This window comes from Cydia amplana, chromosome Z (assembly GCF_948474715.1).
Source record: "Cydia amplana chromosome Z, ilCydAmpl1.1, whole genome shotgun sequence".
NCBI lineage: Eukaryota > Metazoa > Arthropoda > Insecta > Lepidoptera > Tortricidae > Cydia > Cydia amplana.
In genome coordinates, this window is record NC_086096.1 from 12,355,540 (window position 1) to 12,382,656 (window position 27,117).

The window sequence follows — 27,117 nt, forward strand, 5'->3', positions numbered from 1 at the left end:
TTTTTTACCGTGAGCCGTGAGCAACGATTTCTGAATAACTCCATAACTATTAGGGTCGGTTGCACCAAACTGTTCGTATCGTTAAAGAGTTCGCTACATTTTTATGTATGAAAAGTTTCATAGTAAAGGTACCGGGGCGCGCCGGCTAACGTTGATCAGTCTGTCAAATGTGGTTGGTGCAACTGGCCCTAAATCTGCCAATTATTTTTTATCGGCACTTAGTTTAGCACGTTTGCGCTCATTTGTATGGAGAGAACGCTATGCGCGTATTATATTATAGCGACATCCCGCAGGACATCGGAGCGACGTACGAATCGCATCCCGAGTATTATAAGATAATCGCCTATAATCGCTTAGGTGCTTACGCTGAAATTATATTCTCGGTTGAAAATACGAGAATCAATTAATTTTATTAGCCTAGATATGCATTTTTTTATCCACCTCACGGTGAATCAAGTTGGACTAAGAACTAGGTTTAATAAAAGCGCCATCTTGTGGGTTTCGCTCGTACCTTATTGAACAAGACACAGATACGCGAAGATCGCTGACATGGGCCAGATGGCGACACTGAAACCGGATGCTATTGAACAAAATAGTATCTTTAAAATTTATATTCCATTATTTATTTGGCTCAACTACCTTCAGTATATGTTATAAAATATGTTTTTGTAAAAGTAAACTACCTACTATTGTTTTAAGTAATGAAATCATTCGATGCCGGTTTGCTATGCAAGTCATAAAGAATGACCTACATTCGGAGCCCTTGTGAAAGGATTGTGCAATAGAAACGGTCATTTATTACACAACGCAGCGTATTCATAAGCAAACCCAGTAATTTTGTCTGTATTATAAATTGGTTTTAAGTTACAAGGAGTACGATAAAACAAAATTAATTTACACACATTTTTTATTATTTTCGTAATTATAAAAGCAATAAATACATTTTACTGTTAAAACAGATACTTACATTTTTAATTCCTGATTTATAACCTTTTTTTCTTGTAAATAGGTCATGACACACTTTTGCTCAAAATTAGGTTAATTTCCTACTGCCCTTTACCGATTTATTTCAATGTCAGTCATGAGTACGGTAGCTCCATTGAATTGTATCAAGTTATGTCGGAATACTAAAGTATAAGTGAAGTGGCCCAGAGACCTACATTTCGTTTATAAGCGATTTTAAAACATAGAATATACTATTTTATGCTGTGAGTGGAGTAAATAAATTACTTAGATAGAATTCGGTGGCCTCGTTGTGTCGTTCTTTTACGATGCACGAAGACGCTCCGAAAATGAGTGTTACGCAGAGTTTGGCCTCCACGAGCCAGCCGAAAAGCGAGCTCGTGACGGAAGTGCCAGTGGAGTACGATATTATGAGCTCCACAGACGCCAAACCTCCGGAGCATTTAGATATAGACATTCAGGTCGCGTATGTGGACCCTTCTACCGGTAAGTACGTTTTATCTTATAAGTATCTGTTGAGAAAACAATCTCATTCGTTCGAGCCGGATGTAATATGTATTGCCATTTCTGTGTATACAATATCAAGAAACCAAACCAACACTTATCTGATAGTCATGATTCTTTATCTTTAAGTTTATCCCGTATCCCAATTGGAATCTGATCGTAGTGATCAGAATCATTTTTTTCTGTAACTTTGTAGAAGTTCAAAGTGACGCATGTTTGGGGTTCATGAGGCCTGAGAGAAAATTATTTATATATGATAGTCTTTATTCAAAAGAGACAAGTGTTGTATAATAATACATACATCTACATAATGTTGTATGCAATGTGGTGGCTACCTGCTCGTACGCTCGGTTGCACGATGTGGCAACGTCGCGCCGTATTGTTTTTTCGCGCTATCCTGCCATGGAATTGGCCGACTGGTCGTGTGAAATAGTGTTTAACTAAATTGTATGTCGTAGACGTAGATAATGGCAAGCAGAACGTGTTTCGAGAAGTTTACCAGCAGTCCTAAATAGGCTATAATTACGTCGTAATAATGCATCACACTATACTGAAACCGTCGAGCAGTGATGTGATGTGACGTCGTTTGTATTCAGTTGGTGGTCGGCAACGTTTTTGATTTCGTTCGGTGTCAGTAGGGCAGGTTAGCGCGATGTGGAGTGGAGCGCTGCAGTCTGCAGCCGCTGACGCTAACTGCTGCTCTGGTGTGAAGTAACTGCCTGCCTGCCTGCCTGCCTGACGTAAGATCGTAGAGTGAACCGCCGCAGGGCCAAACAGATCGAACTCGTTTGGATTCGTTCTAGATGATATTACGCAGACTCTGTCAATGACGCGTTGTTGCAAGTGTTCATAAGTATTTATGGAAGTAGGGCGAACGCTGATTCTGTTTGGATTCCGACAAGTGGGCTTTTGAATTAGATTTTCACTAGTTAATCTGTTTGATAAAGTTGTTTCTTTCCTTTGTCGTTTCCTAATTAACCCACCTACGTACAGTATACTCGGGTTAAGTACCTACCTACGCATTGAGATTATGAGATATTGATATTCTATTTCTGAGCTCAAACGCGTGTATTATTCTTTTTGTTACGGTTTAGATCAGATACTTAAGATAAAGATAAGATTTGAAAATCACTTTGTGGAATGCCCATCATGCGCATTGCGTTCTTATCAAGTACAGTTAAATAGGTAGGGGCAGTGCCGGCCCGAGCCCTTGATCAGGGTAGAGCGAAATCGGGTTTTGGCGCCCTTCGTTAAGCTTTTTACCCAAAAGCAAAACAAAAGCGTTACCTAGGGCCAGAGATGTACAAAATGGTTTTAAAAAAGCATTTAAATACAAAATGCAAAATAGGTATTTTCAAAATACTTTTTCTAAATAAAATACCTTTTGACCAAATCTCGGATATTTTTATTTATTTTAGGTATTTATCATGAGAAATAGAGACACAATGCCGAGCCGAACAAAAACGTCTAATAACATGGCACCTTATGCATGACATTTTGGTCATAATAACCGGTTTAGACTCTCGCGCGAGCCACGAGACGAGCCGCGAGCCGCGCCACGAGACGCGAGTGTAAGCGGTGGGCTCGCGACTCGTCTCGTGGCTCGCAAGCTCGTCGAGCTAATATAATTTAAACACTAACGGCACGGCATAAGGTTTATAACCAATTGACAAGCCGAAGCCGAGTGTGTCGCGGCGAGCCACGAGACGCGCCGCGAGCCGAGTCGCGAGTCTAAACGGCTATAAGGCGCAGGCGCGCACTCTGACCAAAGAAGAAAAAAAAACCGGCCAAGTGCGAGTCGAACTCGCGCACGGAGGGTTCCGCACCATCAACAAAAAATAGAGCAAAACAAGCAAAAAAACGGTCACCCATCCAAGTACTGTCCCCGCCCGACGTTGCTTAACTTCGGTCAAAAATCACGTTTGTTGTATGGGAGCCCCACTTAAATCTTTATTTTATTCTGTTTTTAGTATTTGTTGTTATAGCGGCAACAGAAATACATCATCTGTGAAAATTTCAACTGTCTAGCTATCACGGTTCGTGAGATACAGCCTGGTGACAGACGGACGGACGGACGGACGGACAGCGGAGTCTTAGTAATAGGGTCCCGTTTTTACCCTTTGGGTACGGAACCCTAAAAAGGGCGCGCATGGCTAGCAGGCGCCTCTATCGGTCAAATTCGGCAATACATGCGTCATTCGTTCATTTCATTTTGTTTGACTGGTAATGTTGGCTAAACTTAATCGCAAAGTATTTTGCATTTTGAAATGAATATTAAAAATGCAAAATACATCTCGAAAAGTATTTCAAATAAAATACAAAATGTTTTTTACTAAAAGGCATTTAAATGCAAAATACAAAATAGGTATTTTGCATTTTGTATTTGCATTTTAAATAGAAGTATTTCAAATAAATCGCATCTCTATTAATATATTATTTAGTAATGAAATTTTTTTTTTATCAAAATCAACGTCTATTTCAAATAATAATCATTAGAGTCACTGGAAGGTCTGGGCCGGTCATTATTAATGATTTATCGTACAAAAGCAGAAAAAAACGCGAACGCGAAATTTTTTGTGAAAGCGTGTTATTAAAAAGGCCTGGCCGGGGCCAAAAATCCGAAGTTCTCCAGTGAGGCGAGGTCAAAGACGTGCTGATATTGAACATTAGGTATAAGTAAGTAGGTACCATAAAAAAAATAACAAATATATATAAATAATACCTATTTTATTAATTCTTTTTTATCGCGCGCGGTGCGGCCGGGGCCGGTGGTTCGAAAAACAGAATCTTGAGCGTTACGAGGATTTCAAAGCACGAGGGTTAAACAAAATTTGCCCCCGAGTGAAGCACAAAAATTTTCACCACACCAACCCGAAGAAAATATTAACTGTATGATATCAAACCAAATCAATTCCAAATGAATGTTATTAAATATTTATCATTCCAAATCATTATTTAAAAGTCAATTCTACCAGCAAACATAAGAAAACAACTCAAAATTTGATTTGTCTCACATGTGAATAAAATGCAACTTTGCTATCCGTTTTTGAACAATCAAGAGAGCCTATATCAGTTGGTGTGGTGAAAAATCACTACTATCCTTGTATTGAACTATCCTGAATAATCCTGATGTCATCAAAGGCTTAGAAAATTAGGAAGAACGTTACGTTTTCGGCGCCTTTATCAGGCTTTGTTTCGCGCCTTTCATGATGAAAACCAACGATTTAAAAGATAAGTACATAATAGGTAAAAGGTAATCTTTTTAAAAACAAATAATAAACAAAATAAAATAACTTATTCGGCGCCTTTATCACTCTTTATTTCGCGCCTTTCAAGATCAAAAGCAGCGATTAAAAATAAATAAACTAAAATGCAATCCTGATAAACCCATCAATCGCTTAGAAAATTATGAATACTTAACGTAACTTTTCGGCACCTTTATCAGGCTTTAGCGAGTCACGCCTGATAAAACAGGTTGAAATAGCAAACATCCCAAAAAAATATATGTACAAAAAGGTAAATAGGTACTTACACCATTCTTTAGTCGATTTAACTCCAAGTGTAATTTGGGCCCGCGCCGAACTCGCGATTTTTTTTTTCCTCAAGCCATTTTGGCGCCCCCCTTGCTATCCAGCGCCTAGAGCGGCCGCTCCACTCGCTCTACCCTAGATCCGACCCTGGGTAGGGGTCTAGGGGTAGGTATTATGAATTACCAATCAATATGAAGATTTATTGCTAGCTAATTTATTTGCTTAGTTTCATAAAAAAAGGTACATAGGTATGTATATTTTTGCCCGTCCGAATTAGCAAGGTTCTAATTTTAATTTTTAACAAGCAGAAACTTCTATTTTAACTACCATGTTGGCAAAAACCACATCGACTACAAGTACAGAGATCTTAAAATAGTTTGCTAGTTAAGTTTTGCTTTAGCTTAAAAAATCGTTTTTCTAAGAACAATGAAAAACTAAAATAGGACACAGACGTGGAAAATACCCACTTGAGAAGTTGCCTCTCCTTTTATTTACCTATTTTTTAGGGTTCCGTACCCAAAGGGTAAAAACGGGACCCTATTACTAAAACTCCGCTGTCCGTCCGTCCGTCCGTCCATCCGTCCGACCGTCCGTCCGTCCGTCTGTCACCAGGCTGTATCTCACGAACCGTGATAGCTAGACAGATGAAATTTTCACAGATGATGTATTTCTGTTGCCGCTATAACAACAAATACTAAAAACAGAATAAAATAAAGATTTAAGTGGGGCTCCCATACAACAAACGTGATTTTTGACCGAAGTTAAGCAACGTCGGGCGGGGTCAGTACTTGGATGGGTGACCGTTTTTTTGCTTGTTTTTTTTTTGTTTTGGCTCTATTTTTTGTTGATGGTGCGGAACCCTCCGTGCGCGAGTCCGACTCGCACTTGGCCGGTTTTTTCTTACCTACACAAGTTGTATGCCCATGCATGCCAAGTTGTATGCCTTCTTCCGGTTGGGGGTGTATGTACTTTGAGCTTAAATACGAGTAGGACTACTAGGCATATTGACGAATGACGACTTTCACGAGACGTTAATTAAACTTAATTACGTAAATCATTGCGGCTTCGTCCCTAATATTACCCTATTTTTAGGCCTAAATATATACATAGGTAGCTTTTTTGCCGGAACATAAGAAAATAATCGCTGGAAGCGCTTGTGGCCTAGCGGTATTAAGAGCGTACTACTTGCAATCCGGAGGTCGTGGGTTCAAACCCTGGTTCGTACCAATGAGTTTTTCGAAACTTATGTACAACATATTATTTGATATTTACCAGTCGCTTTTCGGTGAAGGAAATCCTAATCCCAATAAGGCCTAGTTAACCCTCTGGGTTGGAAGGTCAGATGGCAGTCGCTTTCGTAAAATCTAGTGCCTTCGCCAATTCTTGGGATTAGTTGCCAAGCGGACCCCTAGGCTCCCATGAGCCTTGGCAAAATGCGGGGACAACGCGAGGAAGATGATAAGAAAATAATTAAGTATGGATGCATACTTGCATTTTAATAATAATAATATTCTTTTGGATTGCTTACAACGTTACTATTCGTAGCCACGCAAACATCATCAGTATCATCACGATCAAGTTTATTTAACCTGACATAAACTTGCACCATATACATGTAGGTAGGTGTATGTGTATATCGTGTTAAAAAGCCAGTCCTTATAAATTTGGTTATAAAGTGTTAACATTAAGTCATTATTGTCTACCTAGTTATTCCACAGCAAAGTGAAAACATAATTTAAACGAGGGCAAGAAGGCTGCATTTTGTGTGTACTTTTTTATTTTAATTGTAATCTTGAATGTAGGGCAAGGTTGGTGCGTTCGAGTAACATTAAAATAGAACAAATAACTTGAGGCACGCACACTTAAGTGTTTGTTGAGCGCTCGTAGCCTTACAGATTGCTGTTTTTTTACCTAGCTAGTTAATTAACCAGGCTTTAATGACATGGCAGTAAGGCTTATCACGATGATTTTATGAAGTCTATCATCAATAATTGTACAATAATAGTATTTACCCTTAAACCATTTGACATTCCTTTCTAGTCATACTCATTTTAGAACCGTAATTCTTATTGTAGAGATGCGTTTTAGTTTTATGTATGTATATTGCCGCTATGGACTTAGGGTTAATGTAATTTAACAATGCTTCTACTTAGTTATAAATTTGATTTACCTAACAAAATGTGTATTAAATTATTAATATAAAAAATATATATTATAAACTTAATAGAATACGTGGAGATATTGCAAAAAGTGTCACTTATTTATGAAATAGGGACCAATTATTCACGTAAAATACAGGAGTAGTTCAAGGAAATACGAGTATTACAATGGAAAAATATATGTAGGTAGTTCGAGGAACGACATTAGCAGTCGGTGCTATCAATGGACCTCGCCTCTGACCCACTGACCCAGTTTCGCGGGAGACTTATATCGTCAAGCGCCGCCATTACACGCACGTAACCAACAACTACCATCTACATATAAATCAGCAAAGGAAACCTTTATAGGATGGCTTTATGTATCTTAAAAACTCTTATAATTTACCACTTATTCGTTTCCAGTTATAATTATTTGGTGCTGTGGCATGTTAGTTACGCCCAGAGAGGGGCCAAATATCACTCGATTGTTCGATTAATCATCCACAAAAATTCTTAAGCTATAGAGATAAATCGCACTAGGGGTAGGGGTAGGGTTTTAAGTAGTCACACTATACTGTATATTACCGTACACGGCGGGAAGAAGTTGAAGAAATTTGAACCTTATGTCATTTTATTTTAAGTTCATATTTCTCCAATAAAATATCTCGAGTTATCAACTTCTTCCCGCTGTGTACCTATATATGTATAATATGACATCTATTTCAGTTTGGATCATGCTAGTTCAAGGGAAAATTATAACCGTAGGTGTAAATGATGTAATACTTACCTATGTACAGTCACGCTCCGTGATGGTTACGCCATTTAGGGTTCTAGCTAAATAGGACATTCCATAGCGTAAGTATGGAACAACCAATTTAGCTAGGACCTTAGCGTGGTGACAGTACCTAACCAATATTTATTTTACTGTGTTTTTTATTTACCTACTGTTATGACAAAAGTAAAGCAAAAAAAACCATGTAAAGTCTATTTTTTAATTCGGTAGACTGAAATGACAGTTCTTAGTATGAAATGACATTTTATGTTCATACTAAGAACTGTCATTTCAGTCTACCGAATTAAAAAATAGACTTTAGGTAAGCCTACGAACTAGTAATCTAGTCGAAAAAAAATCCGCACTTATCCCAACATACGAAGAATTAGTGTTTCTAAGCGGTTGTGAAGAAAAGAAACCTCTGGCTTCAAATCTGCGACTTGTTTTAATTAATTGCACCCAAGTATCTAAGTATCTTACCGAATTGGCGCAGACCGGGCAACGTGGTGTTATTAAACATCAATTGTTGATTAGAATTGATTGAAGTTATTGAAACCGACGTAGTTCACCTTTCTGACGTTAGAATGGTTAGCCACTTTCTTCGTGGCATTTATCCGGGTACCTACAATCATTTCATTTCTTCTCTTACTGAGCGTACGCGTGAGCGAGATGGATGTGCGTGCCCGGAATCGGGAATATCACATTTTTGAATTTAAATTTTCTGTACCCAAATTTAAATAAAAAAGCAATTGATGAGTTCGATCAAACATAACATTGTTAATTTTTAGAAGCAAACTTATATTTTTAGCTTATGTGCTGAATTTGTTAAATTTTTTTAAGATACGCATTAGACCTATGTATTATATATTTTTTCTATATAGCTAGTCAAAAATCAGGATTTGAATCGATGAAATTACTTCCAAGAAATTACCTACTAGAGAAAGGCCTCAAGATAGCGCATTGATTTTTCAAAAACTCCGCTCTCTGAACCTCATCATCATCTTCCTCGCGTTGTCCCGGCATTTTGCCACGGCTCATAGGAGCCTGGGGTCCGCTTGGCAACTAATCCCAGTAATTGGCGTGGGCACTAGTTTTACGAAAGCGACTGCCATCTGACCTTCCAACCCAGAGGGTAAACTAGGCCCGTATTAGGATTAGTCCGGTTTCCTCACGATGTTTTCCTTCACCGAAAAGCGACTGGTAAATATCAAATGATATTTCGTACATAAGTTCCGAAAAACTCATTGGTACGAGCCGGGGTTCGAACCCGCGACCTTCGAATTGCAAGTCGCACGCTCTTACCGCTAGGCCACCAGACTCCGCTCTCTGAACCTACGGCGCCTTAATGTTTTGTACCAATTAGTATGCTAGGTACTGTCTTATATTATACTCTATATTTCAGGTAGGTAACTAATGAAAAATACTGCTGAGCTTGCTCGAAAGCTAATGTAGTAATTCAATAAGTATTAAAGTGCAAATGAAAGACCGCACAGAACGGCGTTAAATGGAAATACGAAATAACAATCAGTCCAGTGACCAACACATGTACTTACATCTCGGGATAATTTATTGTATAAAACCCTATTTTAAGGCGAGCTACATTCTGATGTTTCAATAAAATTAATTCGGATGACGACCAGTCGCTGTGACCTGACACAAATCGGTTGGCGTCAACAACTGCGGCATACTTTGACGCTGAAATTACCTAATTTACGCTGAGCATGGAACGTTTAGAAGAGGTACGTTAAATTAACACGCGAAATGTGGCAAGATACCAAAATATTATGCCGCGACATATTCTAAATATTCCGAGACAAAGTATTTAAAAAAAAAAATTTCCTTAAACAACCTTAAAAAGGTTGTTTAAGGAAACATCAGGTTGGGACATCTTTTTTTAATGGTAGGATGGAGAGTGCTGTTGATTCTGAGCTGAGTAGAATGAGCCCAAGAACGTCCAGATTTGAAAGAATCGGGTTTTCGATATTTATTTTAGAAAAAGCCCACCTACTCTTTTGTAAGCCCCAAGATACAGGCTCAGCCTAGTTTGGGGCTTACCGGACACCTTTGTGATTGCGTACCTATTTTATTATAAATAAATTATTCTTATTCTTATATCAAATCCAAAGTCTGTTTATTTGTTTAACATAGGTGAAGCTTATAGTGTTGTATAAAATTAACAATTCGGTATCACACTATTAAATATTTATCATTCTAAATTATAACTTAAAATGTAAATTCTACCAGTCAACGTGGGAAAACTACTCCAAATTTTCGTTTTATTACTTTGCCACTCTAGTGGACAAAATGCAACTACTCGTAAGTTTTTACAGAATAACGAGAGCCATTACAAACTGATACAATATTTCATTTATGTGGTATGCGTATTTTTGTTTCATAATATATTTGTATTACCGGAAAACAATATAAGGGCTTATGAGCCCTTATTCCTTAGAGCGTTCACCGATTTCGCGAAATAACACTCGATAGATGGCGTTGGCGCTCGGTTCGCGAGCGCTGGCAACGTTAAGGGCGTTTCAACGCAGGCAAGAATAATATTGATACTTTTCAATTTAATTGCAAAGTAACATTATTTTTAGCGTTATACTGGCACTCTTTATTTTATTTTATAAGCATGGAACTCATGGAAGTAGTCTTATTATTATTATTCTTATTAGTGGCGGATAATTCCGAAAGCTGACTCTTACTACAACGGAATATGAGTGATTTTACAATGATTTTCGGAACTACCCAATTTTTGGAATTACCCGAATAAACCTTACTACTAATATTCGTCATTGTAGTAGTGTTGTATTTTCAAACTTAGCGGCGCTGTGCACTTTTTGAGGTTGGGAAAAAATATTAAACTCGCGACAGATCACGTGACCGTAAGACGGACACGTGACCTGATCGAAAAACTGTTACAATGTCATTGAGTTTTTCTTTATTGATTTAAATGCCATCTAGTGAGTTTCCCTCTAACTGGTATTAATATAACTCGAATACTAACAGTGATGTGCTTAGGGGTTTCAAGTAATGCGACGAAATAACGCTAAATGGCATTAACATCAATTGTTGTGTGTGATTATACATAGTGATATTAGTGCTGCAGACATTTTGCACTAGTCATTGAGTTTTCACTTCTGCCGGCACTCCCGGAGTGCAACCCGTTGTTTTTTTTATTACAAACCATGACAAACCATGAGTTTTGTTTACATTTTTGCTGCCCACAAATTGTCGTCTTTTTGTAATATTTCTGTTTTTAGGGGATAGTCGGGCCGTCCATACTGCAAATAAACATGTTTCTTTATTTGTGATATGCAACTGGCCCTGTATCTGTTAAAACCAGTCATTGTTTTTATTTAAAACCATGATACCATTGACTACCTTCCACATATTTTTTTTGTTTGATGGCCTCGTCGGGGTCAATACCGAAATCCGATTATTTATATTATGCCATCTTCGCTCCACTCCATCAAGATACCCTGGACAGGCCTATGGAACTCTCTGCGCGAGCTCGGATTTATACCTACGAATCTCTTCCCGTTCACCGTAGAAAATCAAGCTAGTTGGTCGCCGGCGCTCGAATATGCCAAAATGTATGCGAAAGAAATGTCTTCTTCACGAACAAATAACACATGTTGTAGTGTGGATGGATGCAGAAACAAAAAAAAACTAATAAAAAAATCCGTGTTTGCTCTACCGATTGATAGGAAAAGTAACTATTAGACATTCTCAATATAAGTACTTATACCAATTTTTTTTACGATAGTTGCAAGCTACGTAGTACGCCGTTTTGAAAACGGCGTAAACACTACGGTTACTGTAGGGAGATATGACCTTTTAAAATATTTCGCAGTCACTCATAATAAATAATAAAATAAGAAAAAAAACCCTAACTAAGACAAAAGATAAATAAAGAGAATAATAAAATAAATTTATAAGTAATTAATAATGATAAAAGGAATATTATTATTATTATTAATTACTTATTGCAACTTATCTTGCTCATATAGTTATTTTACAATTAATAAAACTTATATTTGTACCTACCTAAGTAGGTAGGTATCTTTCATACAATCTATAGTTTAGGTAAGTAGGTAGGTACTTCTTTGTAAAATCATTTTTAAGCGTCGGCAACCCTAGCTTTGTGCCGGTGCGCGCGGTGCGGGGAGCGGTGCGTTGAAGGTCATTCCATTGTATTTTTGTGTATTAGAGTTTTCTTTGAGAGTTAAGTATCTGTTCGTAAGAAAGAACTATAATATTATCTGTGCCCTGGACCTCATCTAGATCGATGGTGCTCGTCAGGGCAAAGCTATTGAGCCCAAACACGATATAGTTATGATGAGTAGATAAGGAGTTCTGGTGACCAACTCCTGACTCCATCATGAGAACCTGGACCTCATCTAGATAGATGGTACTCGTCAAGGCAAATCTAATGCGCCCAAACACGATGGAGTTATGATAAGTAGATTAGGAGTTCTGGTTAACAACTCCTGACTCCATCATGAGACCCTGGACCTCATCTAGATAGGTGGTGCTCGTCAGAGCAAATCTAATCCTAAATACGATGGAGTTATGATGAGTAGATTAGGAGTTCTGGTGACCGACTCCTGACTCCATCATGAGACCCTGGACCTCCTCAAGATATATAGTGCTCCTCAGGGCAAATCTAATGAGCCCAAACACGATGGAGTGATAATATGTAGATTAGGAGTTCTGGTGACCAACTCCTGACTCCATCATGAGAACCTGGACCTCATCTAGATCGACGGTGCTCGTGAAGGCAAATCTATTGAGCCCAAACACGATGGAGTTATGATGAGTAGATCAGGAGTTCGGTGACCAACTCCTGACTCCATCATGAGAACCTGGACATTATCCAGGTCGTCCGGGTATAATAATAATGCAAAACCTAACCAGTATTCAAGTAACACTGAAAAACTATAACCTAGCGAGAGTCGACTGTTGTTGAAATTAAATATGTTGTAAAAAATGTACTTATTTGTATCAAGATTTTCTAGTCGCAGTATACAGCACTTCTCGGAACTCTCTGGCAGTTTACGAACGCACCATAGTCACCGAACGCCTGACGGTGACGATCGAGCACAGGTCCGTCCCCTAAGCGCGATCGGCCGAGACTGAGGCTCAGGCTCAGGGCAAGGTAGGTCCTATAGTTATGATTTTTTTTTATGGGTTAACTAACGTATAGTTACAGTTTGCTATAATATTATTTTTAGGGCAAAATATAAGTACAATTTGCGATAACAAAATATAATGTAACCCTGTTTTCACCAAAAAAATGAAGAAAACTCGGAAGGTTAAATATCCATTTTTTAGGGTTCCGTACCCAAAGGGTAAAAACGGCACCCTATTACTAAGACTCCGCTGTCCGTCCGTCCGTCCGTCCGTCCGTTCGTCCGTCTGTCACCAGGCTGTATCTCACGAACCGTGATAGCTAGACAGTTGAAATTTTCACAGATGATGTATTTCTGTTGCCGCTATAACAACAAATACTATAATTTTTAAGAAAAAAAAACCGACTTCTATGCGGCCCGGTGAAAGATTATTGTAGATGGTGCGCTATGTAGAAAAGGAAGCATTTCGTTTCTGTAAGGCTCGCAGTTCTAACCTAACCTAACCCACTTTTGTTCGGTTCTGTGAGGATAGCAGTTCAAACCTAACCTAACCCACTTAACGGCGCATGCGGTGCGGTGTACGGGGGTTTGAGCGGGAGGGGTTTGGCCTCATCATACTTTATACCTACATTTTATGGTAGGTAATCAATAATCATAGTGGTTTATTTAGTTTAGGTATCATAGTGGTTTTCCGGGTCAAGGTCCGGGTCTGTGTCCGAGTCCGGGTCCGAGTCCGGGTATAGTCCAGGTCCGAGTCCGAATCCGAGTCCAGGTCCGGGTCCGGGTCCGAACCGGATCCGGGTACGAGTCCGGATCTGGATCCGAGTCCGGGTCCCAGTCCAAGTCAAAGTCGAAATTCGAAATCACCAAACATGTACTATGCGTCGTTGAAGAGTTCTGTTCTGATCATCATCAGCAGTTCCAGTTCATCAAATGCGACAGTTTTTAATGTTAATGCTTTATTTTTTGATGAAAATACAGAAAATTCTATACGTGTGCCTTTAAGATTTGAGGAGTTCCCTCGATTTCTCATGGATCCCATGTTCAGAACTTGAGCGTGACATAAATATGGCTTAAAAACCTAACTTGCTTAAAAAACATAACGAAAAGCAAAAATCGCCAAACGCGAGCTATGCGTCGTTAAAGAGTTTCGTTCTGGTCATCATCAGCAGTTACACTTCCTCAAATGTTACTTTTTAAATGTATATGCTTGATTTGTTGATTAAAACACAACAATCACTATATGTATGCCTTTAAGATTTGAGGAGTTCCCTCGAATCCTTATGGATTTCATCATCAGAACTCGAGCTTGACAGAAATGTGGCTTAAAAACTAAACTTGCTTAACAAACATAACGAAGAGGACAAATCGCCAAACGTGAACTATGGGTCGTTGAAGAGTTCTGTTCTGATATCATCAGCAGTTCCACTTCATCAAATGCGACAGTTTTTAATAAAAATGCTTGATTTTCTGATGAAAATACAAAAATCTCTATACGCACACCTTTAAGATTTGAGGAGTTCCCTCGATTCCTCATGGATCCCATCATCAGAACTCGAGCTTGACAAAAATGTGGCTTAAAAACTTAACTTGCTTAACAAACATAACGAAGAGGACAAATCGCCAAACGTGAACTATGCGTCGATGAAGAGTTCTGTTCTGATCATCATCAGCAGTTCCACTTCATCAAATGTCACGTTTCTGAATGTATATGCTTGATTTGTTGATAAAAACACAAAAATCACTATATGTATGCCTTTAAGATTTGAGGAGTTCCCTCGATTCCTCATGGATCCCATCATCAGAACTGGGTTTTGACAAAAACGGGACCAATCTGTATGCATATACATACAATCAAAAAAAGAATTTTCAAAATCGGTAATGACGGAGATATGGAGTAACAAACATAAAAAAAAAACAAAAAAAAACATACAACCGAATTGATAACCTCCTTTGAGATTTGGAAGTCGGTTAAAAAACAGAATAAAATAAAGATTTAAGTGGGGCTCCCATACAACAAACGTGATTTTTGACCGAAGTTAAGCAACGTCGGGCGGGGTCAGTACTTGGATGAGTGACCGTTTTTTTGCTTGTTTTGCTCTATTTTTTGTTGATGGTGCGGAGCCCTCCGTGCGCGAGTCCGACTCGCACTTGGCCGGTTTTTTTAAATGAATCTTGGATTTTCAATAGTGTTAGCCGCTCGTAAAAGATATGGTGAATTGAATTGTGATCATTTATGTATCAAATGATTCTTGTTTACTGCATAATTGAGAACCGAAACGACAGTTGTCACTGCAAATTTTGAAAAAGCCTCCCAAGAAAACTCATTTATTTTAGGTTTAAAAAGAGAAAATTTCAACTTGAACGGTGTTACTTGCTAGATTAAGAAATGAATATCTGGGTGACCGAGCTTCGCTCGGAAAACATATAATAACTCGGAAATGCGCGTTTTCCCAGAGATAAGACCTACCTAGATCGATTTTTCGCCCCCGAAAACCCCTATATACCAAATTTCATCGAAATCGTTAGAGCCGTTTCCGAGATCCCCGAAATATATATATATATATATTAATAAATAAATCAATAAACAAGAATTGCTCGTTTAAAGGTATTAGATTATTTAAGTACGTTATCAGTTTTTGAATGAATACTAATAGTTACGTCGTAATCTTGAATGAAAAAGGTAGCAGATTGCAAAAAACGCTCGCTTGTAGGAATAAGGAGTCTTATGATTTGTGCAGCCTACTTCTACATATTAACGATGAGGAAACCAAGAGATTACTGAAACCAAAAGAAGAAAAAAATGTTTATATGAGTTTTGGTCAATTCGGGAAAAAAATATTTATTTAGTCAGTTCAGGAATATACTGCTAAAATCTCTCAGGTTCCTCGTGAGCACGTTGTAGGTATACTTATTGTGGGTTGGGTTGGTAGTTGGCGATTCGGTTTTATGGTCTGGTTGAGGGTGACACATAGGATACATTTTACTGATTTCTAAAAAAGACAAGGTACCTAACCTACCTACAGATATTATATACGAAATTAAAAACTACAATTGGGTAAAAGTTTCTAAACATTTTCTTGCTTTATAAAATGCGGTTATATTTCTTCGTGGTTTCAAACTGTATGTGGCTTCATTGTGTTATTTCAGTTATTTGTGTTAATTAACATGCTCTCATGCCCCCACTGACAAAAATAAACAGACGCGTGAACATTTGCATATACAGTAGAACCTCGATAGCACGAATCTGGAAACGCCAAAAACTTCGTCTTAAAGAGGTTTCGAGTTACAGAGGTAAAACGCATAAAAAAATCGTGCTAGAGAGGTAATTATAGAAACGCATAACGCACTTATTGTTTTTTTCGAGTTACATTAGTAAATAACTTCGAGTTATAGAGGTGATAAAACAAAACGATTATTTTTTCGAGTTGTAGAGGTCAAATTTCATTTTTCAAGTTATAGAGCTAAAAAATGTACTGAATAGTCGTGAAGGGAATCATTGGTTACTTCGTCTTAATGAGGTTAAATATTTCGCGTTATGGAGGTTTTGGGCTCTGAAGGGAAGGGAATAGCATTTTATTTCGTGTTAACGAGGATTTCGTCTTATCGAGGTTAGAGTTAGCGAGGTTTCACTGTAATACCTATAATCCATGGGAGAAATCTAGAAGTACAAATGAAAAACATCAAACATTAGTCATTCACATATTTATTGTATAGGTAGGTACACAAGGACAGTATAATATGTCACAATAACAGGTGACCATATTGTTCAATAATTTAATTAGCTTAGCGCCCCTTGCACCATCCCACCAACCCGGGATTAACCGGTTAAACCTGCGGTTACCATGGTTACCACTACAGTTTGACACTGAGTTAACGGTTTAACCGGGTTAGTGGGATGGTGCAAGTGCACACTGCTGAGCAGAGATTAGCCGTCTATTCCTTCATTTGGCCCTACCGGTTTCAATGAGGGCTACCGTTTTTGTGCTCACCAGTTGGCGCCACTGTAGATGGAGGTCCAGAAAACAGATCTCAAAATTCTATGCTTATCTAATATACACAAATTTAGCATATATTATATTTGGCACATTTTTAAACCACTAACATTTATTGAGCTATATCTATTGTTTACCATGCTGTCCATGCTTATATTATAATCAAAGATTGACAAAGATTTACCACCACCATTATGAATAAGGAGTGAAATAAGCGATAAAAAGCTTGAAATCTTCAAAACTTCTATGCATTTGACATTTTGAAAGACCTCCACTAGAGCCCCTAGCGGTGAAATTATACGCGGTAGACCTAATTCCCTGCCATTCTACACAGAAAGCATCCAATCCCGCCATTTGAATCCATCGCTTATTAGACAAACGTAAAAAGCACAGCAACAAAGCTCTATTATAAGTAAACGATTGCAGTGGATGGTAGCGTTACGTAACTCTACTCGTTGACTCGCTTGTACGGGTTGTACGGGCGCCCTTTGTCCAGCCCACACGGTGGTTGCGAGATCTACGGTACGGTACGTATAAAAAATCGAGTTCTAGTTTGCATTGGTATAAGTAAGTCCTAATGTTTGCGTGCGAAATGTCAAAGCGTAAATGGTATTGCGTGATGTGATGGCACTGGCACCGCTGCCTACCTTTCATATTCGTCTACTAGAAGTACGGAAAGGTTATACTTAATATTAGCAGCGTTTATGGGTAGATTAGTTTGTATTTATGGTGGGTAGATTTGTTTGCTCTGTTTGTAGTTAGAACTTATAACGAGCCAAATTTGATCAATTTATTTCCATTTTCACCCTTTCACCCTCTTTAGGGATGACTTTTGACATAAAAACTATACTATGTCCTTTCCGAGACTCAAACTCTCTATGCCAAATTTAAACTAAATCCGTTCAGCGGTTTAAGCGTAAAGAGGTAACAGACAGACAGAAAGACACAGACAGAAGACACTTTCGCGTTTATATTATTAGTATGGACTTATTTTATTTTCAAGGCGCCGATCGAATACTCTGAACTAGCATTTTTTGCAATAGTAAAGATTTTAAATTTACCGGACTTTCATAAACGTGAGATATAAAATTATAGTTGTATAATAGGTAGGTACATCTATTGTCTAAAAATTTTTTGGTAGCTTGGTACTCGTACAAATCAATTTAAAATAGTCGAGATGGCGTCCGGTTTTTGTGTATTCAAAACGACAGCACCGCTATCTGTGTCAAGGTGCGGATCGGCTCTTGCGCAAGCCGTTTTTAATGCTCCGCCCGGTTGCGAGGTAATTAATTCGTTTCGGAGTGTCGTAACAAGCTATACTCGATGTAGTTTTCGTTTATTTTAATTATGAGATTTTTAAACAAGTCAATATTTATACATGTACTTGTAGTAATATTATTTTTAAAGTATTTATAGAATCAAAAATTGCGCACTTTAAGCTCTGTAAATACCTGCACATCGTGTTATGATTCCAACACTCCTTGCATTCTATAGAAACATCGGGTAAATGCAAGGGGTGCATACTTATTAACCGTATTTCAATAAAAAACAATAACTACTGATGTATATTTCATTTAGAATTATACTCAAACTTACAAGTAAGTTCTACTTTCTGATGAAATATAATAAGAAAATGCTATACTACCAAATTATATTTTTATTCAGGCCACGAGACAAAACGTTATTAATAAAAGAAACAGCAACAATGTACCTTAAGAGCCCGGTGGCCATGCTCTCGATAGCTCTCCTTAGATGGCTCAGCAGCAGACTAGGTCGAGGAGAACCACTACGATGTCAGTGTCATAACGTCATGCTCCGCGGCGCGAATGCACTCGCCGTTTATTATACATTACTCCTTTTAACTACACTTCAATTATGTTTAGCGAATGTAAGCTGTATTGGAACTGTTTTTGAACATGTAGTCATTAATATATGAGTAGTTAGCGTATATATGGTACCAGTCATGCTGTGTGGTCACCCGCACTGTTTGCTTGCAGTTAAATGATTATTTAAGGTCAGGTATAAGAGTGTTTTCGAATGCGTTGGGCTATGCTTCGAGTGTCTTTTATAATTAAAAACTCATCATTTGGTAGCCTGACGTCCATTAATTAATAACTTATCTCATAATTTTTAAAAGTTGTTTAACAAAAGTTTTATAGTTTGAGGAGTATAATATATGTTTTAATTAACCCTGTATATACGGTTTTTTACATCAATATTCTTCTTTCTTGGTCTTAATTACTAACTTGTAGCTCGATTCCTTCTACCTTAACTGTTTGTTACAAAATAAATGTGAGCAATATATTTTTGTCTAAAAGTAAGCAATATCCCATCACAAACATAAATGTGAAATGAGAGCCAAGTTCGTGTTTCGATGTTTGGGAACGACTTACTATTGTTTCCAACAAGACGCGCGGAGCTCCATCCCACAATTCCCACATGGCAAACTCAGTTCAAGCGTGTAACAGGCGAATTTAACGGATTTTTAGCCAAAAAAGGAATTGCCCCCAAGTTCTCCGGATTTAAACGTACTGGACTATAAAATCAAAATTTGAACAAAAAGTTAAATAGTAAGGGACGCAATGCTGATGGAAGCAGTGCGTGCCGCGTGTGACGGATTCGAAAAAGTTTGAAGTTGCTGATGAAGGTTAAAGGTAAAGTTATTTATTTGACGACTGGTCTGGCCTAATAGGTAGTGACCCTGCCTATGGTCCTGGGTTCGAATCCCGGTAAGGGCATTTATTTGTGGCAGGGGTGTTTTCTATGTATATTGTATGTATTTATCTATATCGTCGCCTAGCACCCATAGCACAAGCTTTGCTCAGTTTGAGACTATAGACTGATCTGTGTAAGATGTACCCTAATATTGATTTATTTTATTTATAGCATTACTGCTGCATCATACCTGGCTGCCAACCGTGGATGCCGTAGTCTTTTTATTTACTTTGGCTTTCTGAGGGAGCCGTTCGGGTCGAGTCATGGTTCTGACGTTCCAACGTCCTATCCTAGTCCGCTGTTTCATGCCAAAAGTTGTCGTTAAAGGAGTCCGGTTATTTTGCGATTTGGAAGGTTTCCGGCGCTTATGTTAAAAAAATTGCAAAGCCCGTTAGCGGACTATAACATTGCCCCGGAGGGACGATAAGGACGTGTTTGCAGGACTTAATTGGTGTGCGATACTTAAGTCTAACTTTGCATACTTAAACCTACGCAAACTTGTAATCTCAGATTTTGTTCGAAGAGCCGCCTAGTACAGTAAAGTCCACCGACCCGAGGCCTGTCTACCACCAATTCTTTCCTCCCCCAGCGTTTCCCGAACCAAACATAAAACAGTCCTTTCAAGTCTGGTATTAGGTGAAACGTTACGAAATGAATGCGAAGTTAAAATGCTACAAAGAAAATTTCTTAACTAAATTTATAGGTTTCCTTTTGATTGCAAAAACTTTAAAACAATGTCACGTTTTCGACATTTATAGGGGTGCTGCAAAAGTTTCGAAGAAACAATTAAGCAAGCCAGAATCCTAATTTACTTGATTGTGATTTCTACGTAACGCGAACTTTCATATTTGGGCGTTTTCTAAAATAAATATCGAAAACCTGATTCTTTCAAATCTGGACATTCTTGGGCTCATTCTACTCAGAATCGACAGCACTCTCCACCCTTCCATTAAGAAAAGTTGTCCCAAAATGTCTATTCCATTACGTCACGTTTTATTATGAAAAAAAATTTCACTTGTATGGATGGACGTGACGTAGTGGAGTGGAGTGTACAATTTTCATACAAATTTATGGGACATTTTTTTTTATCCTCAGGATTGAATATGCTAGTGAGTTTGAGTTGAAAGAACCCAAAAACACCAGGATCCGTGAGAATCGGGTTTTTAATATTTATTTTAGAAAACGCCCATTTGCAGACGAGAACTTTACAAGGTCTAAGTAAAAATCTATTCGGGGCATGGTATCTCTACGTCAAAGAGAAAAGTAATTGGAACTTAAGAGCACTCTTTCGTATTTAGGACTGCTACCTCTTATGGTGCCGTAGACTCAAGAGATCAGAGAGCAGAGTTTTTGAAAAATCGTACCGCTTTTTTAGATCACAATACGGTTGCCAAAAAATTAATTAGCTATCTTGAGGATTTTTTCTAGTGAGTCCATTGATTCCTGCACTGCATAGACCTGTCCGGTATTCAGCCACAATAGGGTATTTGACAATTTTTTATGAATGGTATCAGTCGATCAGGTTTGTTTTGAGGATCAAATGTCTGTATGGGTCCCATTGTCTTAAAAAAGCAATACAAAAGTCACAAATGATGGTCAGACTGGCACCCGCACTTTACTGACGAAACACTTCATAGAAAATGGCAATACATCGTGACGTCATCATGGAACGTTAGAAGCCGTTTCAATGTATGGAAAACAAGGAAATTGCGATTTTGTCGGTGAAATATTGCGTGTATGTATATGTTTGCCATACAATATTAATTTAAATAAAATGTAAGGAATCGAATGGTATCATATTTTATTTTCCTATTAGGAAGTAAAAAATTTTTTTTAACTTTAAGGCCTTGTATATTTTTATTAATCCCATATATTATTTAAATTTCCAATGTATTGTGAAAAATGCTCATTTTCTATCTATTTAACTAGATTTAGTTATAAAATTCAACATGTGTCAAATACCCTATTGATAATTGTGTATTAAATATTAATAAATATTTAAAAACGGCTATTAAATTAATCAACCAAAACCTCAAACATGGACAATAAAATTATAAACGTCAGTATTTTAAAAGTAAAACTCATTCATAAAAAAAGCTGTAAGTCCCTCAGGTGTTACTCCCGCGTCCATAACTCCCGCGGGAATAATATAGGCCCTTGTTCTTCAGTACCCCTGTATGAAATAAGACTTTTTTCGAGCAAGTGTCACCTAGGTAAAGCTTATTACTGTAGCTATCCTAGAGCCGTTCTATGTCTTTAGGTAATAAAATTGGTGCTAAGTGTCGCCCTCAATTTTTTTTAAATAATTCTTCAAGTGTCAAATGAAATAAAAACTTTACGAATTGTGATCGGTTGATAGCTTTTATTAATTACCCTTGCCAAGTTGTTAAGTTGTACGTGGTTATAAATGAAAATTAAACGAACCAACAAATCAAAACTGTTTCGCAAGAGCTGCCTATGAAAAAAGCTTAATTTTGTAGAGGTAAGACAGCGTTGCTCAGTATGTTCACGCCGCCTACAATGGTCTTTTGACCTTCACCTACTTATTCGCTCACTCGTAGCGAGGTGCTGCCTACCTAGAGAATCTTTTCATTGTACATACAAGAATATATTATTATAATATTATTATTACCCTTGTAAAGTTTCCAATTTACACACATAATATTAAAAGTTTACAGGCTTTCTAGATTTACTTATCTTCAACGACCACTTCTACATGCAAATTGGGGATGTTTTTTTTCGTTTCAACTTTATAGTGTGGGGTGTCGTCAGATAGGTCTTTTAAAACGAATAAGGGTCTTCAGGATCCATTTTTTGGTCAAACTTAATATTTTCGGAAAAAATCGATTTGAAAGAAAGAAACGTTTGTTTTTCCCTATAGTTCCCCTAACTTTTGAACCATGTTTTTTTTAAAGCCACACAAATACCTACTACTAATATGTACTTGAAACTGATCATTTCTTATGTTTAGAACACTCAACAGTATAGAAAGCGGGTAATTTTAAGGGCCACCCCACATCTAGCGTCTTTCGAGCGTCGGCGTCGGTCAGCGCTATGGAAAATGACGTCGCTGCGCAGTTGCGTCGACGTTGCGTCGAGCAGGGCCATTGAGTTGTAGACGCCGACGAGACGCCGACGCTCGAAAGACGCTAGATGTGGGGTGGCCCTTAATGGATATTTCCATGCACATAGATCGTGCCAGTCATGCGAGTGTGGGTAGTTCAATGATTACCTATATACTCGTAGTATAGGAGTTAAGGCTATGAAATAACTGTAAACGATGGCTATCAGAATAAAAAATATTTAAATGCCTTATAAAATTACTGTTTTCATAGTTATATTAAATATTTGACTATAAACATAGGTTATGAATAACCTTACCTTTAAATGATAACCGTAATACTCGTCATTAAATATTGTAAGTTGTTGTGTAACTACATTTAAGTGTGTCACACATATAAAGCAACAACTGCAAATCTGTTATTCTCCGTCCTAGCTGTTCGTAAACTTGACCCAGTTGTCACTGACGATGTATTAGCTGATCTGAGTACCGAGTACATACGTGGCGTAATTTATTAAAATATACATTTGTCACGCCTATTCCTGTCATTTTTTTTTACTACATAAAACCCTGGACATAACATAAGAAACATAATCACATAACATTATAGGGCCTATAAGAACAAAACCATAACATTTGCCCAAAGTCAGAACAAAGTAATTTGTTCTTGAATTAATATCGCCAGGAAAATGTACGAGGGGTGTTCAAAATATTCTCGGTATGAGAATGAAAACAAACAAGTACGAAAAGTTTGATATTTTTATTTTTCAATATACTCCCCCCCTATGTTCATAGACTTAAAAGATCGATCAATTTTTTTTTTAATCCTGCATAAAAATATTTTTTATCTTTGGTGTAAAAATGCTCCTCCACTGCCGCCTTCAATGCTTCATCATCGGAAAATTTATTTCCACGCAGATCCTTTTTAAGATTGGGGAACAAAAAGAAGTCGCTGGGGGCTAAGTCCGGACTATACGGTGGGTGAGTAACAGTTTCAAACCCACATTCAACAATAGCTGCCTGGGCAATATGAGCAGTATGAACGGGGGCGTTGTCATGCAGAAGCATAACACCTTTGGTTAACTTTCCTCGCCTCTTTTCTTTGATTGCATCCTTTAATTGACGTAGAATGTTAGCGTAGTACTGTCCTGTGATATTTACACCTTTTTCTTTTCTAATCGATCAGTAATACTCCTTCACAATCCCAAAATATCGTGGCCATGACCTTGCCAGCTGAAGGGATGACCTTGAACTTCTTGGGATGAGCTGAACCCTTAATGTGCCACTGCATGGACTCTTGTTTACTCTCTGGGTCATAATGATGAACCCAGGTTTCATCTCCAGTAACTATTTGCAGCACCTCATCAGGATTTTCACCGCACAGGTCAATAAAATCGGAACAACAAGCTACACGCATGTCTTTTTGAAGCCGAGTCAGCATTCGCGGAACCCATCTTGCACTTACTTTTGACATATTAAGATGGTCATGGATAATATCATGTACGGTACCAATAGAGAGATTGGTTACTTGTGCTATAGATTTTACCTTCACTCGACCATCTTCCAATATAAGTTTTTCCACTTTATCAATATTTTCTTGTGAAGTAGCTACTACAGGCCGGCCAGGTCTAGGGTCGTCTTCAACACACTCCCTTCCACGTTTAAACTCGCTTGACCACTTTTGAATGGTAGATAAAGAAGGAGCAGACTCACGGTAAACACAATCCATTTCCTCTTTTATGGTTTTTTGATTTTTACCCTGTTTTGTCAAGAATTTTATCACGCATCGATGTTCTAATTTAGTTAACATTGTCAATTCCCACATGATGTTCATGTTTGTTCAGCAATTGCAGAAAAACAAAAGAACATCTCGGTTCGAATTATACTTTTTTTTAATGTCAATGAATAAACCTTAGCGGCCAGTAACGAAAGAAATTTTAGAAGAGGTTGTAAGATATCAATACCGAGAATATTTTGAACGCCCCTCGTATATAAATTTACTTATTCTACAAAATATACATATTATCTATTTTGTTAGATAATTAGGCCCCCATGAAGTCGAATGTAACACGTAAACTATATATATTATAATTGAAACTTTAGGTATCATTTCTAGATTGAATCTAAACATGAACCTGTTACGAGAACCATTTAACTCCCCGATCCAATAATATTTTGATACTTTTTTTTTGGGGTAAGGGTTACACCACGATACACACGACAGATGATTCGGTCATGTTGTGTTTTTCGAAAAACAAGTTATAGCTAGCTTGAATGTGCGTGTGCTAGCTTAAAAAAACTGACAACCAGGACATATTTCATACTAAAAGGTGGGGGGGGGGGTTGCGTTAGGGGGAGGGGAGGGGATGCTAATGTGCGTAAAGCACCATACCCAAAGGTACACGTATCATAGTATATTCATTTCATGCTGGCAATAATTTGTTTGTCTTCCCCCTACATTAGAACATAACTTAAACTCGCAAGTAAAAATGAGAGATGGGTGCGTAACGGTCCATATAACAACTTTGATATATTTTTAGTCGATATAACGATTTAGGGACATAATGCACTTTTGCTATAACAATACATGGTATATTCTTAGAGAGTCTAACTATCGTCAAGTATAATGAACTTGTAATATAACAACTTCTAATCTAACATTAACAGCGTATAACGTATATGTGATATAATTATGTTCGATATAACGCTCAGTTGGCATAATGTAGTACTGGTATAATTTGTAATATTTACTACTATTATAACAACCTACGTATTCGAACTTAAGGCAGGTCTCAGTTAGGTACGACGACGAGCGAAGCGAGGAGGAGTGTTAGGTAGAACTGCGACCCTACAGCGCGCGAGCCGAGCGAGCGAAGCGAGCGTGCCGCGGTAGCGGCCATCGAAGCGCCAGAACCGACTTTTTTATTACTTTACTTTTTTTAGGAATAAGTAATGGAAATCCTCGACAGTACTGACAAACCTCAACTTATTTTTATACATTAGAATACATTATACCATAAATACTTATAACAATTATTTATTATATCCAGTAAACGTTATATCGAATAGCTTTTTTATCGATTAAGCATTATACCCCATGAAAATAGTTATTTGGTTGTTATATCAAAAGTTCATTATACCGCTTAAGTGATTATACACCATGAAATTATATCAAAAGTTGTTATATTTATCTTTTGAAAATATATCAAAAATTGTTATACGGATCATTACACACCCCCGAATGTTGCCTACTATTCGGCCGAATACCGAATATCTGTTGCACCTACTTAAGAAGAAAAATTGCACAATAAAAATAACCAAAAACTATGTAGGTATATTTAGAATGTGTTCTTGGAAAGTTGTTAAATACGAAGACCCTTGTTTGAGCATTTGGTAATTAAAAAACATTTTATTTTTATCATGATATCTGTGTTGTTTGGCTCTATTCATTAATGCTGTTCAACAAAAATACATCTTAGCTAACGTCATCTAACGTTGAGCTTTATTGTTAGCGATCAGTTTTCATAATAATTGTGACTCAAAATGTTCGCGTGTCATGCCGAATATTCCCGAGTCCCGGGCGAGGCAAGCGAGTTTTATAAAATCTTTGAATGCAGTTATGTTTCTTTTTAAACATAAAGGAATGTCTCCTTTAAGTAAAATGAGCCAGCTTAAGGATTTAAGGTAGTTTCCCTCCAGGGCCCGACTTATCTTTCCATACTGTATAAATGCAAGTGTCCTGACTGACTTGACTGATTTATCAACGCAGAGCCGAAACTACAAAAGCTAGAAAGGTGAAATTTGCACACTAGGTTGCATTTATAAAGTGTACAAGAGATAAGAAGCGATTTTGAAAAATTCAACCCCTAAGGGGGTTAAAAAGGGGATGAAAGGTTGTATGGGGTACAAGTTTTATTTTAAGCTAGGAATTTGAAACTTTGTAAAAATGCATTATATTAAAAAACAAGAAAACTAATTTCTGCGTTTTTGAAAATTCATCCCCCAAGGTGGTGAAAAAGGGGTTGAAAGTTTGTATGGAGATCAAATATTTTTGTGAGTGCGGGACTTGAATCTTTGTATAAAGCCATATTATTAGAGCTCAAGAAAAGTACTTTCAGCGTTTTTAAAAATTCATCTCTTAAAAGGGTTACAAAAGGGGTTGAAATATTGTATAGGGTTTAAATTTTATTTTAAGCTACGAATTTGTAATAGGGATGACCCTAACAGGGTTAAAAAGGAGTTGAAAGTTTGAATCCATTACAAATGCTTTGAAACTTATTAGAAAGGCATAATAGTCGATTAAA

The 27,117-nt window shown here is 37.6% G+C and overlaps 1 protein-coding gene across 2 annotated transcripts in view; it reads left to right on the top strand.

Annotated features, from left to right (window-relative positions):
* The first annotated feature begins 943 nt into the window (after positions 1 to 943).
* Positions 944 to 27,117, top strand: part of LOC134661331 (nuclear hormone receptor FTZ-F1) — a 104,474-nt gene continuing 78,300 nt past the window's right edge. Inside the window, exon 1 of one of the 2 annotated variants that reach the window (XM_063517353.1) lies at positions 944 to 1,449. In XM_063517353.1, the coding sequence (XP_063373423.1) occupies positions 1,272 to 1,449 (178 nt within the window). In that variant the 5' untranslated portion in view covers positions 944 to 1,271. The remainder of the gene's footprint in view (positions 1,450 to 27,117) is intronic. The other variant, XM_063517348.1, reaches the window with a different exon arrangement.